Source organism: Aquarana catesbeiana, linkage group LG01 (assembly GCF_042186555.1).
Source record: "Aquarana catesbeiana isolate 2022-GZ linkage group LG01, ASM4218655v1, whole genome shotgun sequence".
NCBI lineage: Eukaryota > Metazoa > Chordata > Amphibia > Anura > Ranidae > Aquarana > Aquarana catesbeiana.
Genome location: NC_133324.1, coordinates 241,257,074 through 241,281,531, shown reverse-complemented (window position 1 = coordinate 241,281,531; position 24,458 = coordinate 241,257,074). Strand labels below are relative to the sequence as shown.

Below are 24,458 nucleotides of genomic sequence, written 5' to 3'. Positions count from 1 at the left end.
GCGATCATCTCACGGAGAGGAAAAACGGTGAAATGCTATCGTAAACAAGCATTTCCACGTTCTGCCCAGTGACAAGGACACTCATCATAGCTCCCTGTAATCGGGAGTGATGATCAGTGTCGTGTCACCATAGTCCACCCCCCCCCCCCCCCCACAGTTAGAACACATCCCTAGGACACACTTAACCCCTGCAGCGCCCCCTTTCTGAGTAACCCCTTCACTGCCAGTCACATTTACACAGTAATCAATGCATTTTACTGATCGCTGTATAAATGTGAATGGTCCCAAAATAGCGTCAAAAGTGTCCGATCTGTCCACCATAATGTCGCAGTCATGATAAAAATCGCTGATCGCCACCATTACTAGTAAAAAAAAAAATTATTAATAAAAATGCCATATAACTATCCCCTATTTTGTAGACGCTATAACTTTTTCGCAAACCAATAAATAAACGCTTATTGCGTTTTTTTTACCAAATATATGTAGAAGAATACGTATCGGCCTAAACTGAGGGAAAAAAATTTTTTTATTTATATATTTTTTTGGGATATTTATTATAGCAAAAAGTTAACAAACATTGCTTTTCAAACTTGTCGCTCTTTTTTTTGTTTACAGTGCAAAAAATAAAAACCGCAGAGGTGATCAAATACCACCAAAAGAAAGCTCTATTTGTGGGGGAAAAAGGACGTCAATTTTGTTTGGGAGCCACGTTGCACGACCGTGCAATTGTCAGTTAACCACTTGCCGACCGCCGCACGCCGATGTACATCCTACCTTTACTGGCGGGTATCGTTGTTATGGCAGCAGCTAGCTGCCATAACCAAGGTATCCCTGTTTTCGTGCGGCTGTCGGCTACAAGATAAAAGTGGTCTCTGCGGCGGATTCGCTGTGAGATCACTTTTATCGTCTGTCCTCTAGCTGTGCCTGGAGACGAGTGAGGGGAAGATGGCGCCCACTCGTCTCCATGACACTGCAGGGCGGAAGCGACATCAAAACGTCACGTCCACCCATACATCTTAAAGGCATATTTTTTTCAATGTCATTTTTTTAAATGACTTTTTTTTTTTTTTTTTTATTGCATTTTAGTGTAAATATGAGATCTGAGGTCTTTTTGACCCCAGATCTCATATTTAAGAGGACCTGTCATGCTTTTTTCTATTACAAGGGATGTTTATATTCCTTATAATAGGAATAAAAGTGACACTTTTCTTTTAAACAGTGTAAAAATAAATAAAATCATATAAAATAAATAAGAAAAATGAAAAAAAAAAAATTTTAAACTCCCCGTGCCGACGAGCTTGCGCACAGAAACGAACGCATACATGAGTAGCGCCCGCATATGAAAATGGTGGTCAAACCACACATGTGAGGTATTGCCGCGATCGGTAGAGCGAGAGCAATAATTCTAGCCCTAGACCTCCTCTGTAATGCAAAACATGCAACCTGTAGAATTTTTTAAACGTCATCTATGGAGATTTTTTAGGGTAAAAGTTTGACGCCATTCCATGAGCTTGCTCAATTTTGAAGCGTGACATGTTGGGTATCAATTTACTCGGCGTAACATTATCTTTCACAATATAAAAAAAATTGGGCTAACTTTACTGTTGTCTTATTTTTTTATTCAAAAAAGTGCATTTTTTCCAAAAAGGTGCGCTTGTAAGACCGCTGCACAAATACAGTGTGAAAAAACGTATTGCAATGACTGCCATTTTATTCTCTAGAGTGTTAGAAAAAAAAAACAATATATAATGTTTGGGGGTTCTAAGTAATTTTCTAGCAAAAATAAACTGTTTTAAACATGTAAACACCTAAATTCTAAAACGAGGCTGGTCCTTAAGTGGTCAGAGTGACGCAGTGCCAAATCGCAAATAGTGCTCTGGTCTTTGGCCAGCCAAATGGTCCAGGGCTTAAGTGATTCTGGTCCTCCTTTTCCAGACTCAGAGGAGAGCAGTTCTTTAGGAGGAGGGACAAAGCATTCAGGTTGAAAACCGCCTTGGGAGAATAAAGAGCTTTGTAAAACTGTTGAAAGGCCTGTAGTATTGCAGAGTGGTCATGAGTAACCATTCCTTGCGTGGCAGGAATGGCATCAGTATAAGATGAGTTGTGTTGGAATTTTGCTATCCTGGCTAAGAGATGGTAAGCAACAATTTTTAAATATATTATTTTAAGTTATACAATGTAAATGGTAGCAAGCAACATATATAAAGTAATTCTTGTTTGGCTGCAGAGGTGGAAGTACACTTTAAGCTGACAAACACTGTGCGATAGAGCCCTGATTGGTGAGAGTGCTAACTGTCTGTTTGCTGACTTACATTATATTTTTTGGTGGTCCTGTTCTTATACCAGGGCATATTGGAGATCCATTTTCCAGCTATGCCACTAATTTACGGGTACTGCCTAGCTTTAAACCGCAGAAGCAGCCTTGTTGTTCATTATACCCGGATCAGTTGCAACAATCAAGAAGGGCCTCCTTCAATTCCTCCTGTTTGCAGGTGGAGCCCTGATCCAGTCATTGAGGAACGACCATGATCCATACTTCAGTCCTTCCTTTGGCCCCCATAAATTGCTATTAACTGATAGGCGCCGAGTCCCCTTCCTCCCCTACTTTCTCTATTTTTCTTTACTTTTTTTTTTTTGCCTCCTTCTTTCTTAACCACTTCAGCCCTGGAAGGATTTACCCCCTTAATGACCAGGCCATTTTTTGCAACTGACAATTGTGCATTGGTGCAACGGTGTAACCAAACAAAATGGAGGTCCTTTTTTTCCTACAAATAGAGTTTTCTTTTGGTGGTATTTGATCACCTTTGCGGTTTTTATTTTTTGCGCTATAAACTAAAAAAAAAAATGACAATTTTGGGGGAAAAAAAACTATATTTTTTACTTTTTGCTAAATAAATAACCAAAAAAAAAAAAATTTCTTCAGTTTATTTATTAATATATTCTTCTACATGTTTTTGGAAAAAAAAAAAATCGCAATAAGCGTATACTAATTGGTTTGTGCAAAAGTTATAGCGTCTACAAAATAGGGGATATATTTATGGCATTTTTATTATATTTTATTTTTTTACTAGTAATGGCGGTGATCAGTGATTTTTAGCAGGATTGCGACATTGCGGCGGACAGATTGGACACCTTTGACACTTTTTTGGGACCAGTGACATTATTACAGTGATCAGAGCTAAAAATAGCCACTGATCACTGTATAAATTACATTGGCAGGTAAGGGGTTAACACTAGGGGGGCGATAGGGGGTTAAGTGTTCCCTAGGGAGGTGCTTCTAACTGTGGGGGGAGTGGACTGACTGGGAGTAGAGAGATGGCTGTTCCTGATCACTAGTTACAGACAATCTCTCTCTACTCCCCTGACAGAACGGGGATCTGTTTGTTTACATTGACAGATCCCCCATTCTGGCTCTCGGTGGAGCGATCACAGGTGGCCCGTCGGACATTGTGGCCACACGCATCGGCTCCAGTGACGCGCCGTGGGCGCCTGCTATGGCTTTTAAAGGGACCGCCATACCGGTACAATGATTCGAGCAGCCAAGCCGACCTGTCGCAGTATTACTGCGTTGGCTGGTCAGCAAGCGGTTAAGCAGGGGTATACACGTACCAAAAATTTGAACAGTTTTATTAAATCAACCACAATCCGACTAGTGTGGCGGTGATTAGAGATATTGTGAGTAATGTGGGACACTTTGTGATTAGGGACACTTTGAGTGATGTCGCAATGATTAGGGACACCGTGAATGGGTGGCAGTGATTAGATACACTGACTGATGCAGAGTTGATTGAGGACACTGACTGGCAGCACTGGTCTGGTGACATTGTACTGCTGTGGCGGTAAACAGAGATATTGCTAGTGGCATTGAAATTCAGTGATATCAGAGCAGACAGCTATCGTACATGATCTCCGCCACAGCAGTACAATGTCACCATAGTGACATTGCACTTGTTCTGATGACAGTTTTTTTTTGTTTTTTGTTTTTTTTTTTTACATAATGTCACCAGAGCAGTGCAGTGTTACCATAGTGACTGTACTACTTTGGGAAGGTGATTGGGATTTTTTTTTCTTTGCGCTATGATTGCTTATACAGCCATGATGGCTATGTAAGCAATCTACTCCGACAGTGATTGGCTGTATTCCTGCAGCTATTGAGAGCTACTGTGATAGCTGTGATGGCCTACAGCTATTGCATGGTACAGGGCCACTGTGATTGGCCCTGTACCATGTGATCACTGTGATCAATCACAGTAGTAAGCAATGGCATAATGTTTGACAGCAATAGTTTACCACTGGACATGTGATCGCTGTGATTAGTCTCAGCAGTCACATAGTACCAGAACAAAGCGGGTCGGTACACTGCTTTGTGATCAGTTGTGTGCACGATATGCAGTTCTGGCAGGACATACGTGTACATCTTCCCAGAATGACGCTTGTCCCGCCTGGCCACTGTACATATATGGTTAAAAAAATTACATATTTTGTATTAATCTTTTTACAGAGATTACTCTTAATAGACTGTGTGTATATAGGCAAGACAGAAAGAAAGACAGTGAAGTTGTTTAGTGAAGAGCTAGTAAATGACTAATTGCAGACCTTTGTAGTAAACCATTTTTATACGTAAGCTCAGATATACAGTTGCATTAGCAAGGTGAATGCTTTGTTGAAGGAGAGTGAGGAAAGTGTGCCACTTTTCATCTTCCACTGCATCCTGTTTCTGCGGTGCTAATTAACACTTTGAAGCTGCTAGGTGAACAATAGTTCTGTTTATGCCTTGGAATGATTTTTCCATTCATTGTTATTCAGGCAGAATTAATTTGCATTAAGTATTATCATAAAGGGAGGGGTAAGAAAAGAATACATCCTGTACAACTTTGCTTCTCTGTCAATGCATATTTGGTTCACCATTAAAGTGTTACCTACACACAGTGAATAACTGTTACCCTGGGCCAGTATAGAGTGTGTTTTAAATCCCCAACTGCTTGGGATATCACTACTAAATAGCACAAAAGAGTTTGTTATCCTGCTATTGCCATTAAATAAAATGGTGCTCTTTCAAAACATTGTATGAGCTCTTAAAACATTGTAACAGCAAACAACAGTATTTAAGTTAAGAGTTGTAAAGGCAGAAGGTTTTTTTATCTTAATGCATTCTATGCATTAAGATAAAAAGCCTTTTGTGTGCAGCAGCCTCCCCAGCACCCCTGAATACTTACCTGAGGTCCCTCTCATGTCCAGGAATGTCTCAGCCGTCTGAGATTCCCCCTCCTAGTTGGCTGAGACACAGCAGCGGTGCCATTGGCTGCCGCTGCTGTCAATCAAAGTTAGCTAGACAATCAGGGGAGAGGGGCGGAGCCGGGTCAGGGCGCTGTGTCTGAATTGACACAGAGGTGCCCCCATAGCAAGCTGCTTGCTGTGGGGGGCTCTGAACAGGAGGGAAGGGCCAGCATCACAGAAGAGGGACCCGAGAAGAGGAGGATCTGGCCTGCTCTGTGCAAATACACTGCAACAAAGCAGGTAAGTATAACATTTTTATAGGGAAAAAAATGAGACTTTATAATCACTTTAAGAAGTACTTTAGTTTAAAGACAAACTCTATGAAGCAGTGCTTACATAAACTGTCCCCTTAAAGTGTAATTGGCAAAACTTTTGTTTTCTTTTTCATTTTGGATAAAGTAAGGGAGGGTTATAACTTCTGTCAGTTTTTTATATTTCAATAGTTTTATTGAGGTTTTGCAAAGAAAGACATAAGTAACAAACAAGAGGTAACTGCATGGATGTCTGTTATACAAGCAAAACATTAGTACAATAAGGCATAGAACACCAAGTAGTGGAGGAAACTTGTGGAGATTGTGTTGTCCGTTCTGTCAGTTTTTTTGGCCATCTGTGTCCCATTGGGGAGATTTCCCTTCACTTCCTGTTCTAAAACCAAAACAAAGATCCCCCCCCTATTACAGTTCTCGTGTCAACCCAATAATTATAGATGGTAAACAGGACAAATAGAGGGGATGAATTTCCCTAATGGGGGCACAGACAGCAAGACAAAATTATAGGTGTTCTAATCCCTCTCCACTCTACCCAAAACAAAAAAACAAAAAAAAAAAAGGAGAAAAAAAATTGCCTTTAGTTACACATTAACAAAATCCCATTTTAATTCCAGATTAGCCTTTTCTCTATGCAAACATGTAGGCATGTAATTTTTTTTAAAAAGTCACATTCGTCTAGAAAATCAACATGTACGTTAGTTCTGTGTGAATTGGGAAAAAAATGAACGTTCTTTATGCCATTTTCTCTTCTGAACGAATGTTCTTTGATTATGGGCAGTAGTAAATTACCACATTATGGCCAGTAGATGGAGCTGAAGAGCAAAGGAAATACATATGTTTTTGCAACAATGCAGTGTAATGATTCTAGAGAATGCTAGAGGGAATTGGTTATATTCATCAATCACCATTACCCACCCATTGGTTAATTTTTTTCCATTCTCTGTTCCATACATTAAAAAAAAAATTTGTTTGTATCTCTTGCTGCAAGGACGCATTTATTTCCTATAATCCTCAGCTCCATCTAGTGACCATAACTTGGTATTTTACTACTGCCCAAAATAAAAGAATATTAATTCCTCATAAGCATAGGTGACACCTGGTAACCTTTTCTAGTTTTCTTGTCCCTTACTGTGCACTGTTTACTAAATTATAAACTTACATTCCCTTTATATAAGTGTCAATAGCATTTTTCTTGATCTCTATGGCAAAAAGTAGATAGAAGCTAATGATAAATGTGATTCTTTCTGTATTCCTTCCTTGTTTTACCCAAATCCAAACATGTAAGAGATGTGTAAGATTAAAGCAGTTCTTCAGTTAGTTCTGCAAACATCAAAACTGTAGCTGCTGACTTTTAATAAACAGTCACTCACCTGTCCAAGGATCCAGCACCATCCTCACCTGGGCCAGTTCTTCACCTCTCTTTGGGTGAAGAACTGGGTTCCTTGCGCTGGCATATTAACTGTGGGCAGACGGCTTCACAGCTGGCTGCCCACTGCACATGCCTAAATGGTCCTGCAGCCCTCTGGGACCCCCCCCCCCCAGAAAAAAATGTTCCAAATATGGCAGAGGGGAGCGGAACTTCCCCTTTTGGGTAAAGTTCAGCTTGACCATATACGGTACAATTTCATTAACATTTTTGATACCATGACAATATTTTTTACAATTCAATAAAAATTATACAAAAAAAAAAGAAAATTATATTTATTTAAAAAGGGAACAAAGCCTAAAGAACCTTTGTTTTTGCCAAATTTGCACAGATTGAACATACAACAATAAACCTTCACTCTCAAATTTAGAAAGTGCTGCTTTTTTCTTCTTCAATAACAGATAGTAAAATGCAATCCATCATTTACTACGACTCTCCAACCTGGAGTCTGGTACTTGGGAAACTTTTTGGTAGGGGTGCCCTGTAGACTTGGTAGGCTTTGGTGGCAGTTATCCAGGTGATATACTGTATTGTATACCTTTTTTACATTGTGTTTTTTTTTTTTATTTTTTTTTTTTGTGTTCCTCATGTCTTGGTTATACATTATAGTGTATATTTCTGTTATGCCCTGTTCACACGGTCGGACATTGATCGGACATTCCGACAACAAAATCCATGGATTTTTTCAGACGGATTTTGGCTCAAACTTGTCTTGCATACACATGGTCACACAAAGTTGTCGGAAAATCCGATCGTTCTGAACGCGGTGACGTAAAGCACGTACGTTGGGACTATAAACAGGGCCGTAGCCAATAGCTTTCGTCTCTTAATTCATTCTGAGCATGCGTGGCACTTTGTGCGTCGGATTTGTGTACACACGATCGGAATTTCCGACAACGGATTTTGTTGTCGGAAAATTTTATAGCAAGCTCTCAAACTTTGTGTGTTGGAAATTGCGATGGAAAATGTGTGATGGAGCCCACACATGGTCGGAATTTCCGACAACAAGGTCCTATCACACATTTTCCGTCAGAAAATCCGACCGTGTGTACAGGGCATTAGATAAAGTGATTTCTCTACTTTGCACTTGTGCTTTTTAAAATAACTTTAAAACGATATTAAACCCAAAACCAAAAATGTTATATATTGCAGCTGTTTTAATCTGGTGATCTGGCCAGTAACACACCTCCCTGTATCAGAGTGCCTACACTCTGCATGAAGAAGCACAGGGGGCACCTTTGGACAGCAGCATTTTCAGTCTGAGGGGATGGGAGTGTTAGATGTACTAACAGATTTCAATAAACTAACGAATTGAAGGCAAACTGCAGCTCACACTTAATAATCAGTTACAGCAAACAGTTTTTCCTTTATAAGATAAAGGTTTTTGCATGCATAAATAAACGCTGATCATTGTAAGCACCCCTAAAGGCCTGTACACACGGTCAGAAAATCTGAAGATATATTTTGTCCGATGTACGATCTGCCGATTTTCTGGTCATTAGTATGCTGCTTTTGACAGCTGATTACGAATATTTGGCAGACAAAAACTGGATGCGCAGGCTTGAAAATTGTTGTCTGATGTGACCACAACGTCCGAGTTTCTTTTCATTAGTACAGTTTTCTGACAAAAAAAAAAAATCTGAAGAGCAAGACTAGGCATGTTAAGAAATGAAAGAAGACATAGAAAACAATTCATCACATTACGTCACTTCTGACGTTGAATTCTGTTGTCAGAAAATTTTCTGATGAGAAGTACCCTCTTCACTTTCGATTTGAGACTAGCAGCAAACAAAAAACTGACGAAAATCTGCCCAATAATCTGACCGTGTGTGCAAGGCTTTACAGCGGTAACTAGTCTCTGTAACTGATACATTATGTTGTAACAGCCTTGCTGGCTGGAGCACCAGGTGAGAATAGTAGAAAGAAAGCTTAAAAAAGAAAATGAATGCAGCCATCACATACAAGAATGGTAAGCTGCAATATAATAAACGTTTGCTTTTGGGTTTGGTACAACTTTAGTAAAAACTTATTGAAACAGATAGTGCTGTACGTAAATATACTAAAAGCAGAGGGCCCTGTAACAGAGATATCAGAGTTTATATATCTCCTTTCATGCTCTTTTAGAGGACTGTGGTGGTTTGAATCTTGAGATTTTCTTTTAAGTGGTTCTAAATCTACTGTAAAACGTTTCAAATCCTGTGAGTGGAGGGTGGGTGATGGGGTCGAGCTGCGGCTCAGGAGCGAGCCTGCACATATGCCCCCATAGCAAGTAGAGCTGCACTATAAATCATTAAAAAATTGTGATCTCGAGTCAACCCCCCTCACGATCTCTATGCAGAATTTCCCGATTCATTAATGTAATGGATGTAAAGAGTTCTCTGCTCACTCAGCTGTCAAAAGAAAAGAAAAACAGGCAGTCTGACAAGTTTTTCACAACATTGTCCTTGCTGGTAGAGAACTATAAACATTGTAACTTTTGTTCTTAGATCAAAGGGACGACCTTCTGTGTGTAAATGAGGGAAGTTTAACCACTTAAAGTGGCGTTCCACCCACTTTTACAACTCTTCAGCATCCCTCACTAAACTGTGCACTGTAAACAAATTGGATATTTATTTATTTTTTTTCTCAGCACCTACTGTATATCTGCTGTATTCATTTTTCACTTCCTCCTCCCTGACCGTGGCCCATCGCATCATTTCCTGTTTGCGATGCCTTCTGGGAAGGGGCGGCAACTTCCTCTGACACTGCCGGTGCTATGGAAACCTGACCTGAAACCTATTACATTGCTTGTGCTGCACTGAGCATGTGCGAGATCTGCAAGGATGAGATCCAGGAAGAAATAGAGTCTGGCTTCAGTTGCCCACACTTAAGATGGCCACGGCCTGCTGCAAGTTTGTAAAATAACAAACTACTGCTATAAACTAACAAAACAGACCTTAGTTTACAGACTAACTTTATTAGAATACATTAAGCTTATGTATTATAGGGGTATTTTTATTTAAAAAGTATAATTTCGGCCGGAACACCACTTTAAAGACTAAACCTTTTTCTGACATTTGTTTTCTACAAAGTATAAATAAAAATATATATATATATATTTTTTTTTAGCAGAGACCCTAGGGATTAAAATGGCAATTGTTGCAATATTTTATGTCTCACTGTTTGCTATTTTATGTCAATGTTTGCTCAGCGGTCTTTCAAACACAATTTTTGGGGAAAAAATACACTTCAATGAATTAAAAAAAAAACTAAACAGTAACTTAGCCCAATTTTTTGTATAATGTGAAAGATGATGTTACACTGCGAGAATCGTGATCTTTATTATAAACAAAAAAAATTGTGATTCTCATTTTAGCCAGAATCGTGCAGCTCTAATAGCAAGCCACTTGCTGTGGGGGCAAACACACTTGGGTGGACCACAGAAGAGGGGGTTCGGGCTACTCTGTGCAATACAATTGCACAGAGCAGTAGAGTATAACATGTTTGTTATCTAAATTTTTTTTTCTAATTGCCTTTACAAACACTTTAATATCAGAAGCACACCAAGTACCAAGTAAGCTGGAAATCCCCTTTAACTTGTGGCTTACTGCTACACTCATATCTTTACTTCTTGAAGATAAATTGTATTTTTTAAGATACTTAACCAGCCAATGAAGCCTCTGTTGCAGCTTTAAGGCTGGGTTCACACTATTGCGATGTCGGACATCGCCTGTGATGCGCACCTCATTGCTGTGCAGACCACATGCAATGTCTGTGCGATGCAAATTCAGTCATACAGATTGTATGGCTGAATTTGCACAGCATTCAGACAAAAATGGTGCACACTGGTATTTACACTCATGCGATCCGACTTCTGCACCATTTGACAATTTGCACTGCGATCTGCGAACCGATCTGGGGGTGTCATTAACTTTGTATTGACACCCGCAGCGGTTCGCATTGGGCAGTGTGAACTGCCTGCCAGAGACATGCAATGCGGGAACTCGCACTGAAATCACGCTGGTTCATGGCAATAGTGTGAACCGAGCCTAGGGCCTCATGCACACTGGACGGTTTTACAGCTGCTGTTTTTGGCTTCAGGCTTTTTTTCTGCAGCCAGTAAACTCCCCTGCATGTTATTCTATGTGTCCATGCACACATAAGCTGTTATCTGTGTTTTCTGGCGGGGAAAACCCCCCAGAACTAGTGGGTTTGAAAAGGAGTTTTTCAGCTGTAAAAATGCTCTAAGGCCCCTTTCACACTGGGGCGGTAGGGGGCGTCGGCGGTAAAACAGCGCTATTTTTAGCGCTGTTTTACCGCGGTATTCGGCCGCTTGCGGTGCGGTTTTAACCCCCCCGCTGGCGGCCGAAAAAGGGTTAAAACCCCTCGCTATAGCGCTGTCCCATTGATTTCAATGGGCAGGAGCGGTTTAGGAGCGGTGAATACACCGCTCCTTCACCGCTCCAAAGATGCGGCTGACAGGAGATTTTTTCTTCTCCTGCCAGCGCACCGCCCCTAAACAGCGGAGGCTGTTTAGGGGCTGTTTGCAGGCGCTATTTTTAGCGCAATAACGCCTGCAAACCGCCCCAGTGTGAAAGGGGCCTAACTCTGCAAAATGTGGCTATTCTGCGTTTTAAGAGCATTTTTGAGCCATAAGCTTTTGTGGGAGTATAGTTTTGCTAAAAAACGCTACTGCTGGTTTTATAACGTCCAGTGCATGAGGCATTAAATTCAGTAAATTAAGCTTTGCCAAATGGGCGATGCTTGTTTTTCTGTCACTCACAGTAAATCTGATCTGATTGTAAAATCCAGTAGTCACTATGAAGCCTGTTCCTTATGATAACCAGGTCATAGATAAAAAAAAAAAATACATTTAGAGCATGCTACTAAGAGCTTATACATATGGGAAAAAAAGCTATAAAAAAGTGGCTATATAGCTTTGGCATAGCATTGCATAATGTTTTTTTCAGCGTTTTTAAACTTCAACTCTAAGCAAAAATGAAATGTAAATATTGCATTGTGCAATAATTACCTTACTCCTCAGTCTTGATTCCAAACACCTCTTCCCAGGCCATCCGCAGTGTAGTGGATCAAAGTCACAGTTTCCAGTGGGCAAAGCTAATATTCTGCCCGCGGCACATTTTTCCCTGCTCATTATTTTCTTGAGCACTGGTTCTCTGGCTGCCCTCATGAGTTTCCCTGCCTTTGAATTGATTGGGAGGGGTGTAGGTGTGGCGCTGTTTCTCTTAAGGAGGCCTAATTAAAGTGCTTAAATGCTAAAGATGTGTCCAAAAAACAGATACAAAACTGATTAAATATATGACAGTGTTGTCATATAATAAAGTGATTAGTGCTTGTGTGTTGGCCCTCTGCAGAGTGCAGTACTATATTATAAATGCCTTCAGGGTAGATGAGGACGTGTGCTAATGGCGTATATAGGAATAACAACCCTATGTGCTCATACTCCTAATTATGCGTTCCTCAGGTGTTCTAGTGAAAAATGCGGGTGTTTGACCCTCTGCTGCAAAATATACAATGGTGGCAATTCACCAAATAGCCTTATCCCCCAGGGGTACTGTGCAGCCACAGTATATGCCACTGTGTAGCACTCTGGAAACGACCGTTCTGTGGTTTGCTTTCACAGTGCAGAGCTTGTGTCCTCAGAGCCCCGGACTCCACACCTGAGGGAAGCCGTGCTGGAAAGCAAACCACAGATCGTTTGGTCGTTTCCAGAGTGCTACACAGTGGCATATACTGTGGCTGCGCAGTACCCCTGGGGGGGGGGGTGAGGCTATTTGGTGAGTAATAAGAGCACGGAAAAGATCACCAGCACTATTATCACTCTAGAGGATAAGAAACAGCATTATTACTGCAAAGCACTGGAAACTTTTGAGAGCACAAGTCACTTTGTTTATTTTTATTTTTGCATTAAATGTGAAAAGTATTGTATATTTTTAGATTTAACACCCGCATTTTTCACTAAAACACCTGAGGAACACATAATTAGCAGTATGAGCACATAGGATTGTTATTCCTATTTACGTCAATAGCACATGTCCTCATCTACCCTGAAGGTATTTATAATATAGTACTGCACTCTGCAGAGGGTCCAACACACAAGCACTAATCACTTTATTACAACACTGTCATATATTTAATCGTTTTTTTTTGGACACATCTTTAGCATTTAAGCACTTTAATTAGGCCCCCTTAAGAGGAATAGCGCCACACCTACATCCCATCAATTTACCTGTACTCCACTTAGGTGGCAGTATTTTGTAGGGGCAGCAGTTCTCTCTTATTTATTACATTTTCTATCTGCCTTGTACATTCCTTTGCGCGGAGTCACACCTTTCTACTTCCCTGCCTTTGAAGCCTATGAGAGAGGACCCAGCCACTGGAATCCCTGTAAAATCCCCTTAAAAAATGGAGTGGGATCCCCCCCCCCCAAAAAAAAATCTATAGCAGGCCCTTTGGGTTTGGTATGAATCTTGAGGAGAAACCCCACTCCAAAATGAAAAAATAAACAGCGCGAGCCCTCCCCCAAGATCATACCAGACCCTTATCCAAGCATGCAGTTCAGTAGGTCAGGAAGGGAGGGGAGGGGGGCGAGCGAGCACCCCCCTTCCTGAACCATACCACATGCCCTCAACATGGGGGGGGCTTTGGGGCATGTTGATGGGAACAAGGGCCTCTTCCCCACAACCCTGGCCAGTGGTTTTGGGGGTCTGCGGGCAGGGGACTTATCAGAATTTGGAAGCCCCTTCTTTTCAGAAAGGGGACCCCCATGTGAATAAGTAAGAAAGAATTCACATTTACCAAAAAAAAGTAGTGTAGTGTTACAAAAAACGAGACATTTTTTGACATGTCCTTTTATTAAAAATAAAGAATGTCCCCCCGTCGTAGCTCCAACGTGAATCACAATGTCTTCTTTCGCCATTGATGTCTTCTCACTCCGAGATGTCTTCTTTCTCCGCCGATGTCTTCTTTCTCTGGTTCCTCCACCGATTACTTCTTTCTTCAGTTCCTCAGCCGATGTCTTCTTCCTCTGCCGCCACTGCTGACCTGCTGAAAAAAAAAAAACACTCCTCTAACACTGGCTCCTGTCGTTCTGTGAGCTCTCACGTTTAACAGTTCTTATATAGCTATGGAGCGTTACCATGCAGTGACGTCACCATGAGACCCCGCCCCCTTGTGTTGTCACGAGCACACCATGCCCAGGTCTGTGATTCACAAGGGGACGGGGTCTTAGGGTGACTTCACCACCTGGCCACACCCCATAGCTATTTAAGAACACTGGAGCTCACAGAACGGTGGGAGCCAGCGTCTAAGGAGGAGCATTTTTTTTATATTCAGTGGGTCAGTGGAGGAACCAGAGAAGGACGGCATTGGTGGAGGAACCGGAATAAAGAAGACATCGTCATTCACGTTGGCGCTATGGCGGGGGACATTCTTCATTTTTAATAGAGGACTTCTTAAAAACTGTCTCTTGTTTTTCATAACACTACACTGCTTTTTTTTTACCCTATACTCATTCACATGGGGAGCGAGGGGGTCTTCTAGATTAAATTAGATTAAGGGGTCTTCTAGATTCTGATAAGCCCCTTGCCCGCAGACCCCACAGCCATCTGATAGGGTTGTGGGGAAGAGGATAAGGTGCTATGGGGTGGAGGTCAGATCCTGCCACCCCAAAGCCCCCACCTCCCCATGTTGAGGGCATGTGGCCTGGTATGGTTCAGGAGGGGGGGGCGCTCTCTCGTGCCCCCCCTTTCCTGAACTGCCGGGCTGCACGCTCGGATAAGGGTCAGGTATGGTCTTGGGGGGATCCAACGCCATTTTTTATTATTATTTTGGTGTGGGGGTTCCCCCTCCAGATCCATACCAAGCCCAAAGGACCTACTGTGGATCTGAGGGAGACCCCACACCGTTTTTTTCTTTTTTTATAAATTTGGCGAGAGGTTTTATTCATACCAGAGCCAAAGGAATTGTTTTGATTGGTCAAAGGACAAGTCACAATCATCTGTCATATATACCGTGCAAAGTCTGATCAGAAGTCGTGTTGGAGCAGTGTGAACCCGGCCTAAACCAAAGTAAAATTCTCCAGGTGCTTTCTAAACCTTATTCATAGTTAGCCAGAGGATGGGAGTATCATAATAAAGTCTGAATAAGCACTTCCCGAACACCTAAAAAACTCTTGCTGAACATTCAGCATTCTCATTGACTTGCCACAACACAGCCAGGAGCAAAGAACATCAAAGCAAAGCAATGTGGGTGTTCTTGTAAGCGTTCATGTGAATACACATAGATACTTGTATCATAAATATAAGTGTATCAAATCAGTGCCACACAGTACAGATATGCTGAACTGTAAATTATATATCCTATAACTCATATTTCGACTTAAAATCAACATAATAAAATAAAAAAGCACAAATTAAGCAAATATATATATATATATATATATATATATATATATATATATATACATATATATACATATATATATAATATTCGTGATGCTGTGTTTATTTCCAACTGTGCCAGATATTTTCCACTCTCCACTGCATTTATAATCTTCCAAATTATTCTTTCACCACGTGTATATATCCCTTCTCCAACTTACATATGCTCTCACCTTGTATTCTGACCCAACAATAGGTCTTATGCGCTTGCTTGAGTGGAGTATCCTATGCTATGGTTGCTCCCAGCTTACAGATGTTCTTAAAGTGGAGTTCCACCCAAAAATGGAACTTCCACTTTTTGGATTCCTCCCCCCCTCCGGGGTCACATTTGGCTCCTTTTAGGGGGGAGGAGGGAGCAGATACCTGTCTAATACAGGTATTTTCTCCCACTTCCTGGCATAGATCACTTCGGTGATTGCGGTGACCTACGCCACTTCTGCTGCCTACCCCGTCCTCCCACGCTGTATTCCGTGAGACACAGAATACAGCAGGGACCTGAGAGGACGCGCAGCGCGACTCGCGCATGCGCAGTAGGGAACCAGGAAGTGAAGCCGCACGGCTTCACTTCCTTATTCCCTTACCGAGGATGGCGGCGGCAGCAGCCAAGAGCCGAAGGACGGATCGGCTTCGGCTGCCGACACCGCGGGGTCCCTGGACATGTAAGTGTCCATATATTTAAGGTCAGCAGCTGCAGTATTTGTAGCTGCTGGCTTTTAATATTTTTTTTTCAGCAAACCTCCGCTTTAATCCATCTCCATCCTCCGTAATCCTTTGATGTATGTTTATGAAACACTCAAAAAATAAAAGAATATAAAGTGCTTTCTGTATAATAAACAATATTTTTTATTTTAAAAAATGTACTTACTTAAATTATTTTGTGCACTATTCCTGGTGCACAGCAGTATCCAGGCATATAATAATGTAAACCTCCTACAAAATGGCCGACTGTACACATCCGCTTTTGCGGCGTGGCATCATTGGCTCCTCCCAACATGTTGCGTCAGATCATGTGACTTTACTGATTTGATATACTTATGCATTGTGTACACTTGAGAACATAGGAGGTGTGGGCAGCAGTATTGACACTAGTCTATATTACATTGGTAGCAGCAGCACTGACAGACACTAAGATTAAGTGGATTATATTATTAACCCAATTTTTTTTTTTTTATTAATACATATTGGTAATTATATTTTTTAGCACAAGACTCTCCCCTCTAGTGATTGTGCTGAGGTTTTTTTTTTTTTTATTCTTTGCATCATACATATGATGCCTACATGATAAATAATGATAAAAGCCATTGATAAGCGTTAAGGGGGTAAAAAAAATGCTGTAAAATGACAGCTGTGAAAACACTGTGTAGTAGAAGAAAGGTAGATCTAGCAATGTTTTACTGACTGTATTAAAATATAGAATTATTCTTGCACTTGTGTTCTTCCCCCTGGCTAGAAATATTGAATTCTCAAACCTTTTAATTGATTGGCCTCCAAAAGACCTCCAAAGTGGTTGGACCTGAAACAGTTCATTAGCAGAACTTATGGGGCAGTCAGCTAGTCAATGAATAAAGAGGTAAAATAGTAGTAGTAAAAAAAAAGGTACAAGTATTGAAGACTAATGTCAGTCATGGTGACAGATGAAATCCTTAGGTTGGTGTCCACTGTAAGGAATCCTCTTGCTTCCTGTGTAGTCATTGGTAGGGTTAGGAAGGGACAGTGTATCCAGCAGGGACAGTTGAACAATAAAAACTTGATAAAAGATTTCAGTCCTCTCCCACAATGAGTATTGTTTTTGTAGATTCAAGAACAAGAAAATGTAATCTTTAAAGCTGACCTCCGTGCATAAATATTTTTCTTTGTTGCTGCTGGTGTTCTCCTACCTTGAGCTGCAGTTCATAAGAAAATAAATATGCATTATTTGAATCACAGGCCTCCATTCCTATGATTTCTGTTCTGTAAGACCAATGGCTGCTGTTCGCTTTATCCCCACAGCCACCGGTCTTGTAACTTCCCCACTGTAGTTCTGTGACAGTGTAAAGGACGGGTCTTGGGAGTGTCAGACTCCCGGTCTGTACCTCCAACTCATAAACATCACAACACAGCTCTGCCCTCAGTTCAAACCCACCCCTGCTTTTCTCTTAATCCCACCTCTATCCATAGGTCAGAACTCATCTCCACCATCAGCTTGGCGCCCACCCTCAGCACAGCCCCAACTCCACCTGCACACCCTCCCATGACTTCCTGCTTCTTCCATTGAGCCATGCGAATGTGTAGTTCTTTATACCCCTACAGATGTGATGTGTGGCAATGCAGAAAATCCTCCTCTCAGAGAGTGGAAGCAGGGATGTTTTAATCTAGCACAATGACATCACAGGTTCCGAAAATCAAACATTACAAAAGAAGTAAGATATATTAATTTCAACTTTGAGTGTTTTTATAACTGCTGGGGGGAGGATCTGAAAATGATAAACTTGTAGAATCCTGGAGTTCATCTTTAAAAAGTGATTTAAAAAAAAAAATATTATTTACAATGTGACTTTTGTAACAAGTATGTACATATCTAGTGTTTAGAAAAACTACAGATTTCCTTTAGTTATCAAATTAAACTTTTGGGATCCTTTCTGTAGATCCTTTGGATGAGATCCCACAGCATCTAGATTCTGCTGATTCGATAGGGAACTAGAACCCTCACATTGGCTTTCTTGTCCAATCCATGCTTCCCTGAGAGATGTTAGAATGGGCCTATCTGAAAGGCACAATATTATTGGTCATCTGTCTTCTCATAGAATCATAGAAAACATACAAGCAGCTTATGAGCAGTTGGTTTGAAAAGAACTTGTGCATGTCATGTGAAGACAGGATGTTCCAGAATCTGATTGTTCAGAAATTCTTGTGCAAAGTGTGTGTACTGATGACAGCAGATGGTTATCATAATGCATCATCAGTTATGTGCAGAAATGATTGAATGTTTTTGGTCGTTTTTTTGGGCATTCCAAAATATATGCTGCATATTTTGCCAGATTTAGTCAAGTCAGCCACCTTTTTGGTTTTGCCATGTTCCAGAATAAGCTTGATATATGAAAGTAATCACAGTGGCTTTGTAGTTGTTATGAATTGCCATTCCAATCTTTTCGTGACTGGTTTTCAGCCTCTTGAATTATACAATTTTGCTGCCCACGTTTTCTGTACTTTTTGATTTAATTGCAGACTTCATTTTTGTATTTACTCTTTTTGCAGGTTCCAATGGGAGCACATTAGGCAAGTCCACGCAGCTGGGTCATACACCATGTCATCATGCGTGTCAAAGAGGACTTCTTCTGAGAGGTCCATACTGCAAGATGACCATGAAACGACAAACCAGCCTCATATTGTTTGTAGCTTTTCAGCACTGAGTTTAGAGCTAGGAATGGAATCTGTTATCGTGGTTACAGAATATGATTCCAGCCTATCTGAGAGGGAGCATGGCCAGAATGGACAGACAGACCACCAGGATAGGGAGCTCAAAGAGAGCTGCAAAGATGAACCAGATATTCATAGACTTACTGAAAGTGGATATGTGAAAGGTGACATTGAAGGGCTTCCAAAGGACAGTAAAGATCAGAGAGCAAAACTCAACATGACCAATAGAAAACTTTCACTTCAAGAACGTTCCCCGTCTGCTCAGTCTCCAACTGATAACTTAGGCATGAATGGACGATATATTTATCCATCTCTTCCATATTCTCCTGTGACGTCACCGCAATCATCTCCACGTTTGCCACGGAGACCAACAATAGAGTCTCACCGCGTTAACATTACGGGTTTCCAGGTAGGGAATATTTAAGGCTTTATTTTTTTTTAATTCTAACAAGTAAAATATCAAGTTAATCTAAAACTACCCATATCAGAACTGATGTATACAGATACACACACACCACAATTGTTCAAGTGGGCTACATTCCTATTCTATCTATGTAGCACCTAAGCTGGAGAACACAGAAAGGACAAATTGCATAAAGGGGCTATTTATAAAAGACAGAACATTTAGATAAAAGATAAGTTAAAGCCAACTGTGAACAATCATATTTCTTGTTTCATTTTTCATTTGGGAAGCATGGGTGTTTATTTGGCTTACTTTTGTGCATCCAAAGCTTATGGGTCTGTTATACTGTTATGCTTTCTCTTTGTGGCCAGTTACTCATACGTTTGAAATGGGCAGTCAGGACCACTTGCTTAAAGTGGTAATAAACCCAAAAGCAGACATTTAGTATATTGCAGCTTACCATTTCTTAGAAGTGATGGCTGCATTCATTTTCTTTTTAGGCTTTCTTCTATTTTCATCTGGTGATCCAGCCAATAAGTATGTTGTTTTTCAGAAGGACAAGCTCTCCAGCAGAATATATCAGTTATAGAGATGAGACAAACCATTTAACATGAGCAGGGGTGCTTACAATGATCAGATTTTATTTATGTAAAACCTTTATACCAAAAGGAATAAAATTGCTTGCTGTAACTTCTTATAATGTATTAGCTGGGGTTTGGCTTCAGTTTGTTAGTGTATATAAATCAGCTAGTACATCTAACACTCCCCTCCCCCCAGACTGACAATGCTGCTGTCCTACAGTGCCCCCCGTGCTCCTTCATCCAGGGTGGGGTACTGCAATATGGGAGGTGGTTTACTGGCCAGACCACAAAGTGAAAACAGAGGGAAAAAAAATCCTAAAAAATGCTTTAAAAAAATGCAGCTACAACCTCTAAGGATTAGTAAGCTGAAGCTGGTCATGACTATTGTGATATTGTGAGATTTTAAAGCTGGGTATGAAGATAAGTAATAAAGAACTGTCTGTGGCCCCATTGGAGAGATTTTTCCTTACTTCCTGTCCTTGTGACATCTGTATGAAATGTAGTGGTTGCGGTTGTCTCTCAGACGGAAGGGCAGCATGAACAGCAATAACAGATTTTAATCCCTTCTCCACACTACTACAAATGTATTTTGATTTTGTCTCTATCCTTGCTGGAGTGATGTATCATCACTTTCCATCCTGAGAGAAAGTGAGGGAAAATCTTCCCAGCATGGAATATTCCCTTTCCAAACCATAATAAAAGGCTTTGGCTGAGGTTGGGCTTAAAAGTGTCAATAAATGCAAAACATTTTTTTTACATTTTTGGATAGAGTAAGGGAGGGTTATAACCCCTGTAAGTTTTTTGCCATCTGTGTCCCATTGGGGAGATTTTCCTTCACATTCTGGCCCATAGCCAAAACAGGAAGTAAAAAGTAATCCCTCCAAAGTGAGGGAATCCTGGGGTGACACTTGGTCATTGAACAAGTGTCCTCATTGGAAGATTTCCCCTCTATTACTGTTCTGAAGGCAACCCAAAATTTGGGATTTTCTTTTACTTTCACTTTCAACAATAATGGTAAACAGGAAAAATAGAGAGTGCGAATCTCCCTCATGGGGGCACAAACATCAGTAAAACCTGACAAATGTTCCTATCCCCATCAACTCTATCCAAGACTACAAAAAAAGGTTTTGCCTTTAGTGATACTTTAAGGTCTGGTTCACACCTATGCATTTTTAGTGAGTTTTCAGCTTTGCTGAAACACTCTACAGTCCATTTAACATGGTTTCCTATGTGTCACGTTCACATCTGTGCATTTTATGGAAAGGGCCAGGGACCTTTTTTCTGGTTTTTGGTTCCATAGAAGGATGGATCAAAAACGTGTACTGAAAAATGCAAAATGCACCCGGGATATGCAAATTTCAACCTGCGTAGGTGTGAACCTGGCTTAACTCTGCTCACTTACCTTCTCTCTAAATTAGGGGTGTCCAACTTTTTGACTCTCCTGGGCCACACCAGAAGAAGTCTTGGGTCGCACATTAAAAAAAAACTAACAATAAGGTCCCATGCACGATTCTGCCTGCAATTCCAAATCGCAATGCAACGCACCATGCATGTTTCAGTGGCATTCATTCTTAATGGCACCACAAATGTGGTGCAATTTGGCCACAATTGTCGCACACCAATCGTGACAAAACACATAGCACAAAGCTATCGCCCAAAAAAACTCCTTTTTAGGAGACAAACTTTGCGTAATGCATTTTGCCACGTGATTCTGTGCCGCATTTGAGTTGCCATTAGGAATGAATGGCACACAAACACGCGTGGTGCATTATGCCACAATTGAACGAGTGATTCTGCCTGCAATTCAAAATCGCCTAAGGATAGCTGATGAGCAGAAAACAATTGGCCAGATGATCGGATTTCAACTATGTTCAGCCAATGTGTGTAAAGTGCAGGGATGGGAGACTGCTAGGCACAATGTCAAGGGTAGAGGGGGATTTTAGGGTGTGGAGCTGTGGGTGGGGGGTGCAGCTAAAATCTGGGTGGGTGCAGCCCACCCCAGCACCCCCTTAGCGGCACTTACTTGGCTGGCGCTAGCTAGCAGGAGTCTCTGCATGTGCCACAGTGCTACTGCAAACACTGCATCCTTTCAGACATTTCTCCATCTTCCCCCATCTTCCTTCTGGGTCCGCAGACTCCGGCTCTGTGACTGGCCGGAGCATGATGACGTCACTCCCCTGCATGCGCGGGGGAGCTGCCGTTTACAGCACAGGACTCTGAAGGGACGGCCCAGATGGCCTGCGCCTGTGCCAATGATGTCGTCGGCTGCATGTAGAGTAAATATCTCCTAAACGGTGCACATTTAGGAGATATTTACAGTGCCTATAGGTAAGCCTTATTATAGGCTTACCTGTAGGTATAAGTCAGAGATTGGCATTTACAACCACTTGTATAAGTCAGAGATTGGCATTTACAACCACTTTAATAAATGCATTATAGTTATATTTATGCAGTGGTCTGAATCAGGGACAACTTTTTAAATGTACAGCAGAATGACATCTAACAACTAAAGAATGCATTCTTACATCCCTGTGATTACTAGAATAAGTCTTTCTCTCTTTCAAGGACTGTGTCCAGCTCAACCAATATAAGCTAAAAGATGAAATTGGAAAGGTGAGTGCATTTGCTTCTAAGTATTCATTTGTAAATATACAGTATATGTTAATCCAATTCACACTCTATGTACAGGCATTTATAAAGAAAGATGATGCCAACGAGGATTTCTGTGACCATTTGAAAATATGAGATCAGACTAAGGTCTTGAAACTTAAAACTCTCCATAGACTTCTTTGTGTTTCATTTGCAAAGATTATGTACCAGTAGTTGCTTTGTGTTCCTGAGCATTCGTAATCTTATCATTTTACTAAAACAAACAAAGGGGCCATAAAAAAAATTTCAATTTCCTCTGTAGGCCATATTTCAAATTCGCTATAGCTGGGTATAATTAGTACACTATATATACAGTATTATAATTTAGTTCAACAGTTTTTATGGTAAGAACATTGTAAGAAAGCTCGATCATTTTCCTACTCATTAGTGGCGCAAATTGATGTTCATTTTCAAATTCAATGACAAGACAATTTGAAGGAGCAGGATGAAAATTTTTTCTCAAATGTGTCAATTTCTAACAGTGTATGTGGTTTTTGTTTGGTAAAGTCCATTCATTCAAAATCAAATGTTAAAAGCAAACAAAATCTTGAACTCCTTTAGAACGTCATATGAATGTACTGAGAATTGGCCTAAGAATGTTCGTACAAATTTTCATTTAAAATTCTAATAGTGTGTAGCGCATACTCCCGAAGGAGTGGCTGATTAAAGGTTATATCCGTAATTCACGTTTACCACCCAACCCTCGCAGCCCATAGATTTACAAGTCACAGTCCTTAGTGCTTTTTCACTTGCTTTATTCAACAACACAAACTGGGATAGGAGAAGGACTTCCTCTGAGATGCTCTTTTGTTACATTATCATCTTTTAACTGAATCTTGCAGAAATACTATGATCAGTTGCGGATAGTTAAGAAATCATCTTCAAATGATCTCTTAAATCAGGGAAGATGGGAGTAGATTTTTATAGAGAAAATTTGATAAAGAGTCTTCAATAAAGAGTCTTGAATAACCTCTTCATCTATGCGACTTTTAAAGAACTGTCCGTATCTCTATATATGTGCTTGCAGCTTCACTGCTACCTGTTTGCCCCTACTTCCCATCTACATGGTACTTCCAAGTTGAGCTAAAGAAGAGTCACTTTGAATAACTTTTCCCGCTTCACTGATTGGAATCCCCGGGGTATTGCTGAACCCAAAGTCATAGGCCATCACTGCCCATCTCACTGACTTGTGCACTAACAACCCTCAGTCTCTGGTAGTACCGTTTCCCTTGGGCTTTCACTCACATGATCAACAGTCCATGTGCCACTCATAAACGATCGATCGCCCAGTTTCCTTCCGCTTTGTTGCTACTTCTCCCGCAATGATTCTTAGCTCCTTTACTTCTTTGTGGCCCGCTCCCCTCCCCGCAGGGGCGGCCAACGGCACCAGCGATCACATGCTGTGAAGTGTCGTCTGTTCCTTCATGAAAGACCAGTTCTCCATTCCCCCTTTACTGCAAGGGAAAAGCTCTGTTGGTTCCCCGGAGGGGAAAACCTCCCTCTCCCCTCCGGGAACCAGGCTGTCCTCCTTCGCTCCTCAGAGCAGGACTGCAAATGAACCTTCCCGGATACCATGTGACCCCATTTTATATGAGAGTCCCGGGTATTCCCAAGCAGGTTAATGATTGGCCGAGACTAGCATACAAACTACCTGCCACTCAAAATGGAAATTGACAACAGACAGGCCTGCTGTAATGGCACAAGCCTGTCTAAATTTACCTGGCACGAAAACTACCAAGAAGGGTCACCTACCTAAAAGTAGGTGCCCGCTACAAGTGGATTCCCAGAGTTCTGGCAAATTTGTAAAAGGTTGAACTGAGTTTTGAAGTATTGTGAAAAGATTGATCTAGGTTTATAGGTAAGTACTGTACTTACTTGCACAATGACATGCTTTAAATAAGAAAGGAAAGCGCGAGAGTGCGAAGTTTTATCAGTAAAGTGCCACATTGAACTTCAATAAATGTGGTTTATAAATCCAGAGGGGGTGAAGAAAGGAAGCGCCACCTGAGTGCAGTA

At 41.1% G+C, this 24,458-nt stretch overlaps 1 protein-coding gene across 8 annotated transcripts in view; it reads left to right on the top strand.

Annotated features, from left to right (window-relative positions):
* Positions 1-24,458, top strand: part of CAMKK2 (calcium/calmodulin dependent protein kinase kinase 2) — a 215,025-nt gene that overhangs the window by 65,204 nt on the left and 125,363 nt on the right. For all 8 annotated transcript variants that reach the window (XM_073626573.1, XM_073626555.1, XM_073626539.1 and 5 more), the window contains exons 2-3: positions 18,648-19,218; positions 22,359-22,406. In XM_073626573.1, the coding sequence (XP_073482674.1) occupies positions 18,648-19,218; positions 22,359-22,406 (619 nt within the window). The remainder of the gene's footprint in view (positions 1-18,647; positions 19,219-22,358; positions 22,407-24,458) is intronic.